Source organism: Squalius cephalus (genome assembly GCF_949319135.1).
Source record: "Squalius cephalus genome assembly, chromosome: 21".
Classification (NCBI taxonomy): domain Eukaryota; kingdom Metazoa; phylum Chordata; class Actinopteri; order Cypriniformes; family Leuciscidae; genus Squalius; species Squalius cephalus.
Genome location: NC_137142.1, coordinates 32,696,944 through 32,716,759, shown reverse-complemented (window position 1 = coordinate 32,716,759; position 19,816 = coordinate 32,696,944). Strand labels below are relative to the sequence as shown.

The window sequence follows — 19,816 nt, the reverse complement described above, 5'->3', positions numbered from 1 at the left end:
CCCTTTGGCAGATAATTTTACTTGTTTTAAGCAAAAACTATATTTTTTATATTTGGACTGAAAACGAGAAAAAAATACTAAGTAAGAAAAGCATTTTTTGCAGTGTGTAAAGCACTTTTTTTTTTCCTTTCTTTTACAACCGACTTTTGCCAATACATTTCGAACATGCAACTTTTTTAAAATTCTCTTGTGACTGCACAGATGTTAAGTCTTTCTTCCAAAATCTGTCCTAAATTTGAAAGGGAAACACTGGCCAGCACCCAAATCATTGCCTTGTGCTTCAGTGGAGATAATGATGTAGTGCTTACATCACTGAATTGAAGAGCCAAACCATGACAGTGTGACAAGGCGAAACCACCTCCAGGCCTAATTCACTTATTAGGCATCCTTATTAGTCATATAGGCTACATGACACTTCCAGATAAAAGAAACAGACCTACAAAGAATATTAGTTTTATTTTCCCTTTTACAATGACCAAAAACTGTATGAATTGACTGTGTTGTATCCTCAGAGGTTGTGTGTGTGTAGCTGTGTTGTGATGTACAGTGACAGTGTGTTTCTCCTCCTGATGTTTGTAGGATTGTGGTTGGGGCTCCCAGAGCAAACTCGTCTTTCAGTAGTTCAGTTCAGTCTCCCGGAGCCGTGTACAAGTGCCGAATCCGCAACAACCCAGAGCAACGCTGCACTGAGATGGACCTCGGCAGAGGTGTGTATCTCACATCATCTCACAAACATCCCAAACTCACACTGATATCAAAGAACAGCAGAATACAGTCACCAAAAAACTATATATATATACATACAGGTAGTATAGTGCTGTCGACTCGAATAATCGCGATTAATCACATCTAACATAAAAGTTTGTATAATATATGTGTGAGAATGATATATACATACTTGCATGCATTGCCGAGTTCACGCGCGTGATCATAGGTAACTAAACCTATGCGCGTGAACTCGGCAATCGACTACTTTGGACTTCACCCGAAAAACAGGATGTAAACAAAGGTATTTGCGCTGGCTTAAATAACATCATTTTTATACATATCTTTCACATCTACTGCAGTCAGATCCACTCGTGTTCACTCAGAAGGAATCACTCACATTTTCTGTGCACTTGTAATGACACATCAAGGATGTTAAGAGGCTAAAAGCAGGTTTAGTACTTGCCCCATTGAAGTCAACAGGGTGCAAATTTTAAAAATAGAATAACTCGGTGTAGGCAACACCGATTTTTGTCGTTGTTCTCTGTATTGACAGCACTCCAAATGTACAAAAAAATGAGCTCAATGTTAAAATTGACCGGAGTTCTCCTTTAAGTTGTATATACTATATAGTAAATCTCATCTGCTTAAAAATGTAAACTGCATTAGCAAAATATTAAAAGTTGGATAGTACATCCTACTTTACCTGCATGCATACAGTATATTGTTCTTACGTATATAGCAATATAATCTATATAGCAAATCTTGGTTGCGTCTTTGCATTGTATTATCGCACAGCTCCATCCATCCATCCATCCATCCCAAGTTGGATATATATTATATCCAGCTTTCTCTGCATACAATCAGTATTCATGTAAAGTGATACTATATAGCAAATCTCACAAAATGTAACCATATTATCACTCAGCTCTTCATATAAAGGTCTATATAAGTATGTCCAATGTATAGGTATATAAGTTGTACATAAGTATATATGTCTGCATATGTACAGCACATTCACACATAGGCTGATATATACTATGTTGCACACATCTCAACTGCTTGATTGCTTGTATCATCACAAAATGTAAACTATATTATCGCCCAGCTCTAATATGCTAAATGTGACCAAGGCATGAAGATATTAGGATATTATGATCATTAACATAAAGATTTTCTGTAAAGCTGCTTTGAAACAATGCGTATCATTAAAAAAGCACTAGAAATTGTATATACAAAAAACTTGTATAAGTCAATGTTGAACGTGTATAAGAGAACTTTGGAACTTGTAAAAAGGGAAGTGAAACAGTGTTATTGTGTGTGTGTCAAAGTGTGCTTGTGTTTGACAGCACCAGCTCAAGTAAAAAACAGTGAGGAGATGCCATCTGTGCAGTCAAATCACCGAGCGAACTGTTTTACGCGGGTAGTTTAACCCAAACCACTTTACCACTGAAATGGCTCATGAAGTTAAACATGGAATTTGGACTGGTCAATATTTGAAAACCTGCCTGGACGAATGTTTTAGCTGCCTTGTTTTCATCAATTTTAATAACTTTTCACAGTTATAATCAAAAACAGGGCTGTTATTTTATATCCTGTTGTTTTCACACTACCCGTGTTATGCTAACAGATATTTTCAGCACTGATAGCGGGAGATTTACACTTCTCCTTTTGCAAACATGCATCATACTATGAGCTTGTTTATGTGATAGACAGCAGTATCTTAAAAGCTTTTTCTTTTTTGAACATTATTAATATTACTGTGTGAAATCAGTTACAATGTCTGTAGCATTTTCTGTCTGGCTCCTGAAGTATTTTGATAGAAATGATGAATGGTTTGGCTAATATTTTCCGATCGGCCGTGCCAAGGATCCAGTGTGTAGAAATCTCTTGAAGCTCTGAGTTCTTTTCTTGTGGTGGAGAGATGAGAGTGGTTTATGTGGCTTTAATGCACACACTTCTGCTTACGCTGGGTCTTACTGACGGAACACACATGAGCAAATGAGGCGTGTCAGCGGGCCTGGGGCCCCAGCTTTGAGTTTACATCAATCATGCGGGATAAGACCCCTCAGAAGCCCCCCTCGAGAAATACTGCTACTGATACGAGGTAAACTAGAGTCAGTTAAAAAGGACCTATTATGCCCTTTTTGCTAAATCTTGATTTAGTTTTTAGGCTCTACTTGAATAGGTTTTCATGCATGAATGTTCAAAACACATTATTTTTCACATATTCTCCATTGTTGCGGCTCCTCTTTTCCCAGTCTGTCAGGAACGCTCTGTTTACTTCCCGTCTCTATGAAGCCCCTCCTTCTGAAAAGCACGCTGTGCTCTGATTGGTCGGCTGCACCAGTGTGTTGTAATTGGTCGAGCGCTTCAAGCGTGTTTGGGAAATGTCCCGGCCCTTACCATAACCAACAGTTAAAACACACTACTAATTAACTCAACCAGGCCCCGCCTCTTTATTCTGCGTATTAATTATTTAAATGAGGAATATTGTGACGTGTTCATTCCCGGAAGAAAACAAGACTACAATGGAGGCGTTTCAGGGAGTTCAGAAACACTGACACTGATATAGAGAAGAACTCCCACTGGAGGGACTTTGTGTAATAGCATTGATTGCTATTTTCCTGTTAATCACTGCAAAGCTGCTTTGAAACAATCAGTTTTGTGTAACGCATTATATAAAAAGGTGAATAAGAATATAATTTTTTATGTTCCACAGAAGAAGGAAATGACATAAGGGTGAGTAAACTATGCCAGATTTTTATTTTTAGCAAACTATTTCTTTAAAACTTATTATGAATGTCTGTTGTCAATTTATGAAGAATGTTTCATGACTCTTGTGCACGGGGTCAGACGATACACACAGTGCCATAACTAGACATTTACTCATCCACTAGGAGACACAAAACAATTTATTGGTTCCAGAATGGTCTTGATCTTGATAATTGCAAGCATATTTAGTGCAGTTCTTTAGCCGTGCACTGAAGATTTTTACAGCATTCATTGACGTTCATTACTGGTAAAGTGAAATACGTTCCAACTGTCCTCAGTTGTTATGGGAGATAATTCTCCACTTTATAGAATGACATTAGCTTCATCAAATACAGTAATTATGATATTTCCTTTTCAAGCAACACAGATCCCATTCAAAGACATACAGGAAGAGCAATTACGATCTTTATTTAGAGTAATATAATTGTCTGTGTGATGAGGGTTTTTTGCACTGAATGTGGTATTGTATTGCATAGTGTACTGTGAACTATAAGAATAGTTCTGTCTAAGTTTCAAAACCTAGTGAGATGACTACCTAGACACCCTTTAAAGGCATCATAGATGTTTGAAAATAGCAAACCTCCTCCTAAACCGTACCAAAATTAGTGTTAAAAAAGCAGACGAGAAATAAAAACACAATTGCAGAAGCTAACATGCAGTAACTTGCGTCTACAAATCTTTACTCCATCAGAATCACGAGCATATGAACTTAATTACTAGCTACTAATTACATCTTCAATACTGTACTAATTACTCTCTCTAAAAAGATTTGCATTAGTTATTACTGATTACTTTCTAAATTCCATATCAATCTCGACCAGTCAAGACATGAAATTCTTGACTCTTTTAATTCTTTCAAATAAATATTGTAAAATTGCATAAATTATTCTCCAACTGAGTATTTAAAGGGAGAAGCATATTTTTTTTCATTAGACATTACATTTGTTTTATATAAAATTGTTCTATAGTCTATACAGTATTTAATGCAATTACATCAGAAGTAACTGTAATCAAATTACAGAAAAATTAAGAGCATTCCTTACTTTACTTTTTCAAGGGAAAAGTAATTGAATTACAGTAATTAATTACTTAGTAATGCATTACACCCAACACTAGTTTAGAAACCGTGCACTGTGGTAAAAGTGTTGTGAGGTCATGATATAGTATTGTGCAAGGAACCGTGCAAAAATAAGTCTTTATTAAAAATAACAGGTAATCTTTGAGTGAAAAGGAATAAAAGTTGTTGGTGTTTTACTGGTTATTGGAACACATTACTTAAAGCCTTTATACATAATGCATTATAAATGTATTCATAATGTACATTATAATGCATTACATCTTTATTACGTCGGAAATTACGTATACTTTCTAAAAGTGTGTTCAATGAATAGATAAGTATTATAATGTGTTATAACTGGTTACGATTATTCATGAAACCATACTAGGTGCATTAGAAGGCATGATTAATTCATTGAATTGAATACGTTATGCTTTATGTATTTACGTTATACTTTATGCATTATATACAAAGGCTGTAAGTAAAGTGTTACCATACCAATACGGTTTTGGTAAATGTTGGAAGAGGCACAGTTTCCCAATGGGCCTGGGTTGTTTACATTTCATACAATAGTGCAGTTTGTACAGAAAATAGGTCTAATGTAGTGTAATGTAGTAACTGTGTTTTAGTATTGCATTACTAGCTAAGCAACATGCTAATGCCAACGATTGGACTGAGCTATTATTGGCAGTAATTTTGATTCCATGGTGTTAAAAAGATCCTCACCTGACTAATTCTCTGTCGACCAACTCTCAAGCTTAGCTTAAAGGGTAACTCTCTCCAAAATTGAACCTAGGCTCTTTTGTTTTTGTTTTTATGGAAACAAGCTTTAGGAGCTTTCCATCTTTACTCTCCTCATGTTACATTGCATTCGGAGATTGACTACTTTTGACTGACAAAATTCCAGCCACCGGAAACACTAACTGATAAAGTGGGTCGTACAAAATCTTTCTTTTTAGTAAACTCTGTGTACACACACAATGTTCTCAATGCTGGAGTTCATGTGTAGAGCCCCTGGTGATACTTCCAGCAGTTTCATGTTGTGTCGAGCCTTCTTAGTGTTTTAAAAATAGTGATTTTTGATGCTATCATAGTAGTGCCCCATGCACTCCCATTCAAAAGGCATTTTGACCTAAAACGAAAATACGGTCAATCATAAAAGTGCCGTTTCCATTCTAATTATGCCTATACACGAGAGTTTGACTCGGGTAGATTAACAAAAAGAGCCTAGGTTCAATTTTGGCGAGAGTTACCCTTTAAGCCTAGCATGACGATCAAAGTAGAGATAGCATGCGCATTTGTTTTCCTTCAGTTATCAGTTAACCAACCAGCACACTCCAGCCTCTCGCTCTGTCACTCCAGACTTCCAGATCTCATTCTGCTTCTCTTCAAAGAGAAGGCCATCCCCTCGCTGAGCGGTTCACAACCAGAAGAACACGGCTTTCAGGACCCTCACAGATGAGAAAACAAACACGTCTGTTACGGAGATAGCCGGGGGGAACCGGGGTCGGTGATTTGATGAGATGTTTATAGTCTGAGGAACATTCCTCGCGCCCTCTCATTTGAAGCAATGGCCAAGGTTTTTTAGAAGGGAATTTCTTCTTGCGGTTTTCCTGCAGTCTTGAACCCGTGAAATATATCTGTGTTCGACGAGTAGTGTTTTTTGGATGGCGCTTCGCTGCTAATTGCTGAAAATAATGTTTCGTCCATATCCCAAGCAAACTTCATCTTGGTTTTTGACAGTTTGTATTTTCCTCCTAACTCGAGATCTGGCGCTCATCCTTGTGTGCTTTGGATGCTTCGCAGCTTTAGGGGCAAAAGCATTAACTCCAAACAACTCAAACAAGACGTGATTAGAACCATTTGTCCCACCTTTGACAAACTGCTGTTTAGGAGGTAAAAGGTTGTTTCCTGACAAGATTTCATGTAATAACTGCTGAAAATACTAGCTTATGAACCACCCGAGACAAAAACTTGCCTAGTCGACCATGGTCCTATATATACAGTACATTACCATTCAAAATTACAAAAGTTTTACTCAGCAACGATTTATTAAATTGATCAAAAGTGACAGTAAAGACTTGTTACGAAACAGTTTTATTTCAAACGAATTCTGTTCATTTTAACTTTCTATTCTGAATATCATTTTAGTGTCGTGTGTTACCATGATTGTGTTTTGTTTTGTGTTGTGTGAATGACACTGTGCACCTCCTTTATATTAGTATTTACTTCAGCTTGTACTTGAGCTTTGATTCTTCATGTGACTTTCTCATCACCACCTGTTTTTGGTGGTTGTGAGTCAGTGCACTATAAAAATGCCAAACAGATAGTACTTCAATAGGTTGGTATATTAACATATTATATACTAGTTAATGAAATATGTACGTTCATATTTTACGTTAAATCTTTAAAACCTAAAATGTTGTTATCGTATCTTTACAGTAAAGTTCTGGCAACCACAGATGCCATTTTTACCATAAATTTCACCGATTTTACCAACAAGTGTTGGTAGTAGACTGCAAAACTACTCACTTTTGAGTAGTTTTCTCACTTTTTACTCGGTTTTGGACTGGTGTGAATTATTATTTTTTTGGTAATGCATTGCTTCATTTATTCATACCAAAACTGGCTGGGAGTAGAACAGACATCCGAGTTCAACTGGGCATTTCACAGCCTAAGTCTGGAAGTCTCTGAGCCGATGCTGTCAGTCTGCTGAGAAGGAAGAGAAAATAACCAGAGCCAAAGAAAACAGCCGTAGTCCCGGGAGCCATCACTCTTTTCCTGCGGACAATCACAGTTTGCCCCTCAGAGGGCCGCTGTAGCTCAACGCTCATAGATAAACATTAAAGTCGACCCTTATGCTTAGATAAACTCCCTGCAGGAATAACACGCCTGTGCTCATAAATCCTCCATTTCTGTACACTAATAAAAGCCCAAAATAGACAATAGAATATCTCCAAATTAGAACATATCTTATTCAAGAAGCTGATACGTCATGGTTCATATTTCCCAAGGTCACCTTTAATCATATTTAATCCAAACATTTAGAGATAAATGAATCGATATCATGCTTTAACCTTGTATTTGAAAAAGGATCCTCAAGAAACAATACTAAAATTCAGAGTCAGTTCATTCACATTCGGAGATCGACTATTTTTGACTGACAAAATGCCGGCGGACACAGCTACAGTGAGATGTTCAAAATCTTTCTTTTTAGTAAACTCTGTGTACACAAACAATGTTCTCAATGCTGGAGTTCATGTGTAGAGCCCCTGGTGATACTTCAGCACAGTTTCATGTTGTGTCGAGCCTTCTTAGTGTTTTAAAAATAGCGATTTTTGATACTGTCATATAGTGCCCCATGCACTCCCATTCAAAAGGCATTTTGACCAAAAATGAAAATACGGTCAATCTTAAAAGTGGAGTTTCCATTCTAATTATGCCTTTACACGAAACTTTGACTCGGGTAGATTAACAAAAAGACCCTAGGTTGCATTTTGGCGAGAGTTACCCTTTAAGCCTTGCATTTTAGTAAACAGACTGGGATGCGTTTCCCAAAAGCAACCATTAGTAGAAATAGTCTCTACAGTCTTCTTAGTCTTGCTTGACAGTTATTAAACGGAATTGAATGGACGCGCTTTAGAGAGAAAATGGACCTTAACCATAGAGTATTTGTTTTCTAATTGAATTGGTTAGTTTAAAAGTAGACGTGCCTGTAAGGCAAGAAGCCTATACACTGAGTTTCGGTTCATTTCTGTGACGCGCTGCAGTTCACGGAGACTGAGACGGCAGAAAGCACATCCGGTTTGTTTTCTTTATTTTACAAAAGCGCAACATTTTGTTGTTATTGTGAGTGTACACACATAAAAGAACAGTATTGAATGATGTATTACTCTTATCTAAACCATCATTTTGTATGACCAAAAATAAGTTGTTTTCGCTGTTATCAGGAAGAAATGCAAGTGATCACGCCGACGCCTCTGTCATGCAGTAAGCATGCTAATACTTTAGCTTCCACACGCTGCACAAACACTTGGATATGCGACTAATAATAGCGCACACTTAATGTTAGAGTGAGCAGCCAAGTAAAGTTGCTACTTCTTACATGTTTCAAATGATAAGCCATATTTGAGGTCGATGGATGATGGGTGAACCTTCAGATTTACTGCCCGACATGTAAACACGTAACACAATGACCCGCCGGTAACGTCCTCACGTGACTGTGTGACTTTTTTCTTTTTTTTCTAAGCGACTAACCGACTAATACAATTGTGGTCGACTAGAAGTTTTACATTTAACGATTAGTTGACTATTAGGGAGAAGCCCTAGTCTAGACTTTATGATTCCCAAGTAGAGCAGTTGCACACCAGCATTGTGAGCATTGGAATGAGTTCACACACTTTATGTATTCATATTTGATGAGTTTCACATTTCAAATATTTTGTGCCGACTCATCTTACTAACACAAATTCTCTTGTTCCATCTGTAGATGCATTGTCTGTATTTAAGCATATTAAACTGTCTCAAACAATTGTCTGTTTGAGTTTTGTTTCAGGCTGTCTGGTGCGTGTCTCAGCGTGGTTTTATTATGTTTCTCTTTGCAGACAGAGATGTTTGTTTCTCTGTTGGCTAACGTTCTCATTCTTTACTCTAGGAAATAAGCAGAGGGAGTCCTGTGGGAAGACGTGTCAAGGCGACAGGAACAACGAGTGGATGGGGGTCAGTCTCGCTCGACAGGACAAAACCAACGGCAAAATTCTGGTATGTTCCGTTTAAACACTGAAAACAACCATTGGTTTCCAACTGTGACTCTAAATTCTGATTGGATGAGTTGTGTTTTTTGCACATGCAGAGATGACGGTTTTTTTGTAGGCCAAACCGGAAGTTATCATCACCCTGGTTACCATTTATGGATTTATCCATTGGCTTTTGGATTATTGCAGAAATAAAGCTCTGTGACCCCAAAAGAGTTCATTTTGTTCAACAAGATGGTCTTCACAAATGAACACAACTTTTATGAAATTTTGAAGCCTAATTACAATCACATTCAGGCATTTATCAAAAAAAAAACCAAAAAATATTGGGATGAACCAGAAGTGGAAAAATATTAACTAGTTTCTGGGTTTTAGGACTCATTTTTGCAGCACGATTGCCTTAATATTTTACAGTAACCTGTTCAAAGTTTAATGAAACATGAGGATGAAAGACTCAAGCGTTAAACAGGTAATTATGGTCAAAATGGTCCAGATTTAACGTGACTGATGTATAAGAGTAGGAAATTGATGCTTTTCGCCAACAGGGGTTTTGTTTGAATACAATAGACTTTTTTTTGTAATAATAATCTCAATCATGCTTTGCTTTATTCGTTGTTCCACTTTTTTTTCTTAACAACCTATTTTTCAACCATCTCAGCAGTTGTTTAATACAAACCACATCGACTTGTAAAACATGGGCAGAAACTAAAGCCATCATTGTTACAAATATCTTTCACTACGACCGCATTGTTAAACTCCAGCTGTTCCATACATCAAGAGACAGCAAGAGTGTTTGAAGTGAGGGCCATTTTATCATGATGACAAACTGGAGCTCTAGGATAGATGCTCTAAATGGACAAAGAAGTCAAACAAGACGTCAGCAGCACCGATCTGCTCTGTTTCCAGGTTTCTTCAGGCTTGAATTGTGTCGTGGTGGTCCGATTCGAGGTCAGACTCCTCGTTACGTCTTAACTGCAGAACCCTGTCGTGGGGTTCTCTGGGTTTTGATGGGCGTCTTACAGGAAGGCAGGATCAGGGTGGTCTGACAGAGGCAAGGACACTTACAGCACTGATATGTTCAAATCAAAGAGGTTGAGGGAGAGATGGCATGTTATAGTGGAAGCTGTAATGATGGTAATTTGGTTGGTAGATTAGTATTTACAATTCAGGACCGGATTAAACATATGGGCATTGCCCAGGAGAACCACGTGCAAGAGAGACACCAACACAATCAAGGCTGTATAAATGTTTTTAATTGGCGGGAGATGTGGCACAGCAACCGAAGACGTGGCGTTAGCTCATGCAATAAGATTTTAGAGCTGTTTTATATAGTGTGTTTTTCCACGGAGGTGAGATTGCAGTCAGGGTGACGTTGAGTTTTTTGATCTCTTGATTGCACCATAAACTCGATATGCATGCTACCGTTTGGCGTCTGTTTAATTTCTTTTAGAGAAATGAATGCTTTTATTCAGCTAGGACACATTCAAACGATCAAAAGTGACAGTAAAGACATTTATAATGTTAAAGGGGTCATAACATGGTTTTTGTTTTTGTTTTATTATGTTCCCTTAGGTGCAATTATGGTATTACTATAGTTTTTTGGACAAAAAAACGTTTAAATGACCTTTTCCCACCCTGTTTCTCATCCTCTGATTCAAACAGTCTGTTTTGGGGGTGTTTCCTCTTTAAGAGTTCAGTGTTAACGCCCACTGTTATGATTGGCTAAAGTCATTGGCTAAAAGTAGTTTTAAGATGAAATACATTACTTACAGTTTGCGGCGTCGTTGGGACCCAGAATAGTCGGCACGGCCTGATCTTTCAGCAACAGTTTTCTGGCAAAGCCAGCATCATACTGCGATTTGTTCTCAAAACAGTCATCCTTGAAATGTAGAGAATACACGCTTAAATTAACACTGCCGTGACTGGGACGTCCGCAAAAAAATAAACTACATCCATTTTTCCCTGACGTCTGGATCGTTCGGCAGCGTATTCAAACATTTTGTTTGTCCACAGCCAGGAATAGCACATCTGCGTGGCGTCGCAATCTTCTTGTAGACAGACCCACTCGCTGCACGTCGACTGAACACCTGTGAGCGTGACAACAATGCGATGATGCGAAACGAGGCGTAGTTGTCTTGCGCTGGAGGCGGTCATATGCAAACGACTGGTACGTCACTTCGTACTGTGACGTCACTTCTTACCACGGATCTCCAACGAGCTTTAATTAGAGCTTGATTAAATAAATGCTTCATTTATAATGGGGAGGACGTCTTAAGCTATGAAACTTGCAGGAAGTTTTAATGGTACAAAGACCTCTTACATACCAAAAGATCAAAGCAAATTTGGTTTCTCATGTCATGACCAAGCCTGGGAAAACCCAGACAACTTCCGGCAAATTTAGATTTGCTCTGCAAGTAGTCTGGCAAAGAGCTCATTCAAGCCCATTTCTAATCTGTCAATATCGCGGCACCAATCAGAAACGTTGGGGCGGGCTTTACACGATGACGATCGCTCTGATCGTTCTGGTTTTAGGTCTATCCAATTGCGCCCATTGAGCGACGTCTGTTGGTGAAGCGCAGCAACTTTTAAATGCATTATTATATTCAAATTGCAAACACATGAGGACAGTCTCCATGAAAGACCCACTGTCAGATGAACGTGCTACTACATTTCTCTCCGAAACGGTAGGAAATTAAATTAGATTTAATAGAGGATTTTAACTGTGACAAGATGATTGACAGGGCAGTTTACATGACAGGATGCACGCGACAGATCCGTCCGATAAAGATGACGAAGTAGTATGTCCCAAAGCTTGCCTACTTTTTTGCTACACATTCAAAAGTAAATACCTTTTCTTCACAAAAAGAGTACATACTTTTATGGCGTAGTGTAACTTAGGCGAATTGGGACGCAGCATATGGCTTTACACGATGACGATCGCTCTGATTGGTTTTAGGTCTATCCAACTGCGCCCAGAGGCATTTGAGCGACATCCGTTGGTGACGCCCCTTTGGAAATTAGTTATTAATGAAGCTTTGCCAGACCATAACTCAGTTACTACTGAGAATGGTCTGGTTTTAACCAGGCTAGTCATGACCCCTTTAATGCTGTTCTTTTAAACTTTCTATTCATCAAATAATCCTGAAAAAAAAAACATTAAGCTGCACAACTGTTTTCAACATTGATAATAAGAAGAAATGTTTCTTCAAATCAGCATATTAGAGTGATTTCTGAGGGATCATGTGACACTGAAGATTGGAGTAATGATTTGCATTACAGGAATAAACTACGTTTTAAAATATATTCAGATAGAGAACTGATATTTTAATTATATTATATTGCTGCTTTTACTGTATTTGTAATAAATGTAGTCTTTACCTTAAAAACATTACAGACTGTAAGTCTTACCAATCCCAAACATTTGAATGATCAAATGTGCTTTACAATGAAAGCTGTGTGCATATGTGAGCATACAAAATGTATTTTATAACCTGAAAGCACTTTGACTTTATAGACGCATATACATGCGTTTACAGTGTGTGTCCCACCGCAACAAATAGCTGCATTTGAAGGGAGTCACGTTTACATGTAAGGCATATAAGAGAGCTGTTGGGCAGATGTGTTGGCCTTCCCTCAGCCAATCAGCTCTCAGCATGAGCAGAAACATGATTAGCCCGTGATCCACGGTGACTCAGAGCCTCTGAGGGGAAAAGCACATCTCAGACTCATTCCTGATTTAGTTAAGCATTACGTATTTCACTACGTCTGTGCTGTGTGTTTCCCAATGCCGGCTGCCAGGGAATAAGTTGGAGTTTGTTCCTTTGGTTGTCATTAGACAGGCTGAGGATGTTTTATTGACATTCAGGTTGTCAAATGTGGATTGTTTTGAGTTTAGATGATAGTGAACTGCTTTATGCCCGGTACACATTGTGTGATTTTGGGCTGTCCCAGACGAAAGGTGAACAATAATGGGGATTTCTGTGGTTGTGGCTCCTTAACGATGGTCCTACGTCGTACAGTGAGAGACGTTAAAAGATGGCCGTTGTCACGATCTTGCGACCAAAGATAGCCTGTGATCATTTTCTGACAATGTCAGAAATTTGACATGATCATCTTACAGTGTGTAAAGCCAATAAAAATGCAACATGAAATGGCGTATTGATCAACACGATATGGTGCTAAAACTTAAAACTATTACCTCGAGCTCCATTTGCAAAATTGGCATGCCAAGTTGGCCTCTTTTCCCTAGCCATGACCGCATCCATATTCTCCTCTTTTGCTTCATCCTCTTTTTTTATCGCACATAAAAATTGCCAAAATGCGATTCATCTTGCTCTATTTGTTTGCTACCAGCGCATACTGATGACTTTTCATTCGTCGTAGCCACGATTCAATAGGTGTCATTATCGTACAGTCTACATGCATGTTGCACTCAGTCCATGTCGTACAGTGTGATTTGTAATGATCTTCTAGGATTGCCGAAATCACAAAGTCTGTAGCAGGCATAAGGCTCTGACAGTCAAACAGACTAGCAGTGTTTCTCAACACAACAAACTACTGCCAGATAGTCATCTGACATCATGTGTGAGCATTTTGTATGAATCCGTGTGGCTGTAATATCCTAAACTTGGTTGTTTATCTCAACGGAGCTGTTGTGCCGTTTCCATCATGGAGAAACAGGAAGCTGAACTGTGTTTTGGTGGGAATTTGGTTTCTCCACAATCCTGAGCTTTTCGACAAGGGATTTGACTCTAAATAAAATGGGGAAAGGAAAGTTTGTGGCACACGATTATAGGACTGTTTTAATGAGCGAAACAGAGAGGTTTTAGATTGTTGATGGCAGGGTTTGCGTGATCATTTCCATGTTATTGTTGTTGTTATAATGACTTGTTAAAAGTTGTTAGTGGTTGCTACTTGAAGTTGTTAGTGGTGTTTGCTAAGACAAGTATCACTGTTTCTATTTCTCATACAAACAGCATTATTAGACTTTGAAGTGTGAACTGTTTGTGCTACAGACATGAATATTAATGCGATGTCCAGATCACTGTAAACAAAAGAAAAAATCTGTTCGAATCATGAGGAAAATTAAGCCAAAATCAGGAGAATATTAAGAAAAAATATTAATGCATGGACTCTTAGAGGGTTTCTGTTACAATCCTAATCTTTAACACTATCCGTCCTTGCAAGAACTTCCTTCAGGCACTTCCTTCAGGAAATGCAACTACTTTAGTTACTGTCCTCTGTCTATGACCTTTTTGCTTTCTCTTTGTCTGTTCTCTCTCTCTCTCTCTCTCAGAGTCTCTCTGCTCTCTGGCTGGCTTCACAGCCTTGAGCGCTTCTGTTGTTCCAGGGATCAGAGATGTTTGAATGAAGATGCTCAGCTTTCTAAAACCAACAACCCCCTCTCAGTGGACATATTAGATCCACAGCCGTGGCCAGCTGGTTTTGTCTCAGAAGTTAATTTGGCACTGGAATAAAGAGAAGAAGCTTTGTCTGTGTATCCTGTTGGTTTCTTGGTGCAATTACCATGCTGATGATGATGATGATGATGCAAATTTAGACCTGATGTGTGTGAGATATATACACGCCTTAGTCATGGTAGACACCATATTTAATTAGATGCAAATGAAAAAGAGGCTGTAAGGGATGTAGAGTCTGGTCAATGGGTTGTACTTGTACCTGTGATTCATGTCAAATTAAATAAGCTGTCTACACTGTCTAACTACTCCCCCCTTCCTTTTCTTTTATTGTCTGCAGGCCTGCGCTCACCGCTGGAAGAATGTATACTATGAATCGGAGTATATTCTTCCCCACGGATACTGCTCCATCATCTCAGCCAATCTCCAGGGCAAATCACAGCCTCTCATACCGTGTTATGAAGGTATCGACTCGCTCTCTATCACTTTAACTCCCTCAATAGTCATTCTTGTAGTGTTATTTTTTATATTTTTATATACTGCTATAGTATTTAATGTTTTGAATTAGATTTTATTTTCATATTTTCAGTTTTCATCTCAATTTCCGTTTTAAAGGTCTGGTAATTGTATGTGCTTTTGCCAGTTTTATTAGTAGTTGTTGTTGTTTTTAAGTAGTTCTATTTAGCCTTCATTTATTTTTATTTCACATTTAGTTTTGTTATGTGCATTTGTCAGTTTTATTTTTTTAATTTATCTATTTAACTTTTTATATAATATTTTTCTTTATTTTATTTTTAGTAATTTTAGTACTTGTCTAAAATCTAATATTTATATTTAATTTTATTTATTTATTTTATTTAGCTTTATTTCATTTAACAAATTTTTATTTTATTTTGTTTTAGTTAACAACAGCTCTGGTCTTTTAAATGTACAAGCGATTTGAAAGTTACTTTCAGCGTATCAGTTGTATCAAGATCATTGATTGTTATTGTCCTGTTATTCAGCAATGAGAGAGTATGTGTTAGTGGTAACTGCTAAAGCAAACATTGCTATTACTATTACGAATAATACTTAAGGTTATTCATTTAAGCAAACCTCTAACCCCAAGTATTACCATAATTGCGCCACAATTTAACTAATGTAGAAGCAGGTCGTCTAAATGAGCGTGAACTCTGAAACCGCTGTTTCTCAGTGTGGTCAGAGCCGCTTCCATGAGGCGCCATAATGGACTAAAGTGAAGTGAACCGCGCGAGAGACATTGAAACTGATCTTGCTAATACATGTCAGTTGACATTGTTCAGTTCAGTTGTGGTATGGTGATGCATTGCAATGTATATGAATCTTGGAAATGTAAGACAATGTATATTGTACCGTGAGGTAGTTGGTGCTAACCAGCCCTATTGTAGGAGAAGTTCTTCATCAAGCCCAGCAAACACAAAACTGAAAGCAGGCTACAGCAGTGATGGCCAAGTCTGAGCCTTGAACCCTCAGAACAAGTTGGAAAGATGACACTGTTTATTGTGGCACATGTTCTCAACAGGCTTCACAATGAGTTATGGCGCCCTGAACTTCCTCCAAAACCTCAGAGTGATGTTGTCTGGCATCAGACATCCAGAATCAAAAAGAAGCAGCACATTTCCAGACTCTGCTGGAGAGAAATGTGACCAGAGCACAGCACTTGGGAATCTGGAGGACTTATGCAGATTCAATATTTGACTTTTTACTAGACTGTCAAATCGATTCATCGCGATTAATCGCATCTAAAATAAAAGCTTTGTTTACATAATATACATATTATTATATTTATATATATACATATATATATAAAATAAATACAGTATATATGTCTGTGTGAGTGTGTGTATATACTGTATATACACACACATATATTATGTAAACAAAAACCTTTATGTTAGATGTGATTAATCGCGATTAATCGATTTGACAGCACTACTTTTTACACATCAAGCTGAGGGATGGTTTAGACTTTATTCAGCAAACATTATGGCCTGGATGCATGTCCAAAAAACCATGATGTCACCATGTTACCAAATCCAAAGAAATAATAATACCATGATACTATTTTTGATACTTTTTTTTGTGAAAGCTGTTATATGTACCCATGAGAGATCACAATACGTGCTTGTTAAAGAGATGTTTAGGTTTAGATTTACCTGAATTTGTGGCATTATATTAACTACTACAAAAAATTGATTCAGCTTTCTCTCATTTTATTTTTTTATTTTAATACTTTTATTTTTTTTACGAAAAAATACAAAAACAAAATTCACAGTTACTTTCATTAAAACACTTTTGCCTCATGTCAGTGTTCCTTCTGCATTTCACCCAAAAGTGTTTAGTCTTTTTTCACCTACTTTCTTTATTTTTACATACTGAGAAACGAGTCAAAAATACAGATGCACAGAAATGAACGTTTCTTTAAGGGTGCCAATCAACAGCTGTCAATATCAAAATTCGCTTGCACTGACTGTATATCACTCCCTGTATCACATATTATACATTTGACAGATGTTATTGTAGTATATTAAATTCATCGCCTCCGTCAGCATTGAATTTAATCATCCCAGAAGGATTCATCGTATTTTACAAGATGTTTTGATTCGCTGCGGAAAGAGCGAGGGAGGGTGCACGAATTCTTGATCAGAATTTGTTTCCGTGTTCAGCTCCTGAGTTATTTATTTCCTTCCATATCTTTTCCTGTCTCCAATGAGTTAGCATTGGGGGCATTCAATGTGTGTGCAGTGCATTATGGGGAGATCCAAGCCCAATATTTTCTGTAACCGGAGAGCACAGCAATCCCCCAGCCCCCCAAACCCCCCCAACCCCCCCCGTTCTCGAAGCCCTCCTGAGTGTGAGCTGTTGTTGAACGTGTTGCTGTTAGGTCGTTCTCAGTCTGTCTCGCGGCCCCCAGATTCCTCTTGGATGGAGTTGGGACTTTGACTAACTCCATATGGAATGTCGGAAGAACTCCAGTAAATGCTGGCTCAGACTTACAGCGAAATCATTTGTGGTCTGATGTTTTTTTTTTTCTTCCTCTGTCTCTTTCCCCCTACTCACTCTCACAGACCATAAGAAGACCTATGGGGAAGAACATGGCTCGTGCCAAGCCGGGATCGCAGGCGTTTTCACCGAGGTCAGTAGAAGTACGAGCTTGTTATGTGTTTTCACATGTGTGGCGCTCAGATGACTTGATTACATGTATGAACACAGACATATAACAGTGTGTGATTGATATATTCATTCTCCAGGGTTCACCCAAATATGTCTCATTATTTACTCACCAAACCTGTGATGTTTTGAACACAAATGAAGATGTTTAGCAGAATCCCCAATCTGCTTTTTCCATCTGTGGCTATCAAGACCAATAAAAGTAGTCTGTACACCTTGATGTGCTTCTGAATATTTTCAATTTGCATTTGCACATGTGCATATGTGAATGATAGTCGTGTAGGATGGGAATCAAGGTTAACTATAGCCATTATACGACTTCAGAAGTCTTAAAATTGAATGCACAAGTCATATGCACAGTCTACTTTATTGCATTTATGGTCCGATTTTGTCCTTTTTGGAGGTTGACAGCTTCTAGTCACTATATGCTTTTATTGATTGGGAAAGAGCAGTTAGAGCTTTCTTTAAAATAGTTTTTCTTAAAAATGTTAGTGTGAACTATCCCTTTAAGAAGAAGGTTGCATAAAATCCAGTCCTTGGCTCGACAGGCCTGTTAGCCTCTGTTTAACAGATCCCTGCAAGAATTTGAACAGAATTCAAAGTTTTTGTGTGCGATGCACACGTTTGCATGAAGGCTTGCGAGTTGTTTGTCCACTCGCTCTTCGTTTTGCACATTGACCGTTTCGGTGTTTTGTATGAAGTGCAGCCAACCTGTTAACGTGCAGTCCAGGCTTTGGAAACAATGTTTGGATCAGATACGAGAACACAGGCTGACAGATGTGATGCCCAACGGTTCATCAATATCATCACTCACTCTCTGACCCTTTTCACTTTGTTTTTCTTAAACGAGAACGAAATATGACTGGAAAATAAACTCCCTAGAGGTTCTGATTACTGAGGTGTTATTCATTTATCAGACTGTGTGTTTTAAGAGATGGCTGAGAAATGGTAGTTCACTAGATTTTGGAACAGAGCTTGTTGTCTATATAGTTTTAAAGCTGACCAGATCAGTGTTGGACATTCACAGAGAGGAATTCAAAAGGCTTGACCCATAGAAGAATGGCATGGCTTTGTAGTTTGGGTGGTAATGGCTCTTTATCATTTGGAAGAATGTGACCATCTAGACCTTAAGTGGCTAAAACAGATGTCTAAAAACTCCTTGATTGAATGCTGTCGGCTCAGCTGGAGGTGGTGTTTTTACATGTTTGGCAGGACTGACCAAGTCAAACAGCATTTGTGAGTTTTTTAGCAGTCATGCGTTGTGAAATGGAAAAAGCAGTGGAGAGCGTCCATTTGTGGCTTGATGAAACTCAAAATAACTACGTAAAAGAGCCTAATTCTTCTGTCATTATATTTGTATCCTCAGAGATAATGGGTGTCGGAAAAAGGGAAAAAAAAAAATTTCCCACCAAAGATTCAGAGCTAAACATTTATGCCAAATTGTGCGTTTTTTGAAATGTATATGTCGATTAGAGCACAACAGGGACCACCAACCTTTCCAGTGGCTTTGGTTCCACGTTCCAAGTATTTTTCCATTTCATTTTCTTCATAGAGATTTTATAAGGGTTCTAAGCATTGCCAATTAAACAGTGTAAATCTATATATTTTATAAATCTATATTATATTATATTAATATATTATATTATATTAATAAAAAAAATCAAGTATACTATATGCAATAAATAAATAAAAATATTGAGATTAAAAAACACTAAATTTTCTAATTGTTTGATTTCTTTTCTGGATTTTAGTATTAATGTGAGGAACTAAACATTTATTTTTATTTTTATTTTTTTTTACCTAGTATATGTCATTGCTAAAAGGGGTGGTATAATGCCTTTTTCACAAGATGTAAAATAAGTCTCTGATGTCCCCAGAGTGTGTATGCGAAGTTTTAGCTCAAAATATCCCACAGATAT

General features: G+C 37.8%; 1 protein-coding gene across 2 annotated transcripts in view; it reads left to right on the top strand.

The window, feature by feature from the left end:
- The window catches only part of itga9 (integrin, alpha 9), an 88,168-nt gene that overhangs the window by 2,083 nt on the left and 66,269 nt on the right, over window positions 1-19,816 (top strand). For both annotated transcript variants that reach the window (XM_079854513.1, XM_079854512.1), the window contains exons 2-5: window positions 580-707; window positions 9,192-9,298; window positions 15,049-15,172; window positions 17,795-17,862. In XM_079854513.1, the coding sequence (XP_079710639.1) occupies window positions 580-707; window positions 9,192-9,298; window positions 15,049-15,172; window positions 17,795-17,862 (427 nt within the window). The remainder of the gene's footprint in view (window positions 1-579; window positions 708-9,191; window positions 9,299-15,048; window positions 15,173-17,794; window positions 17,863-19,816) is intronic.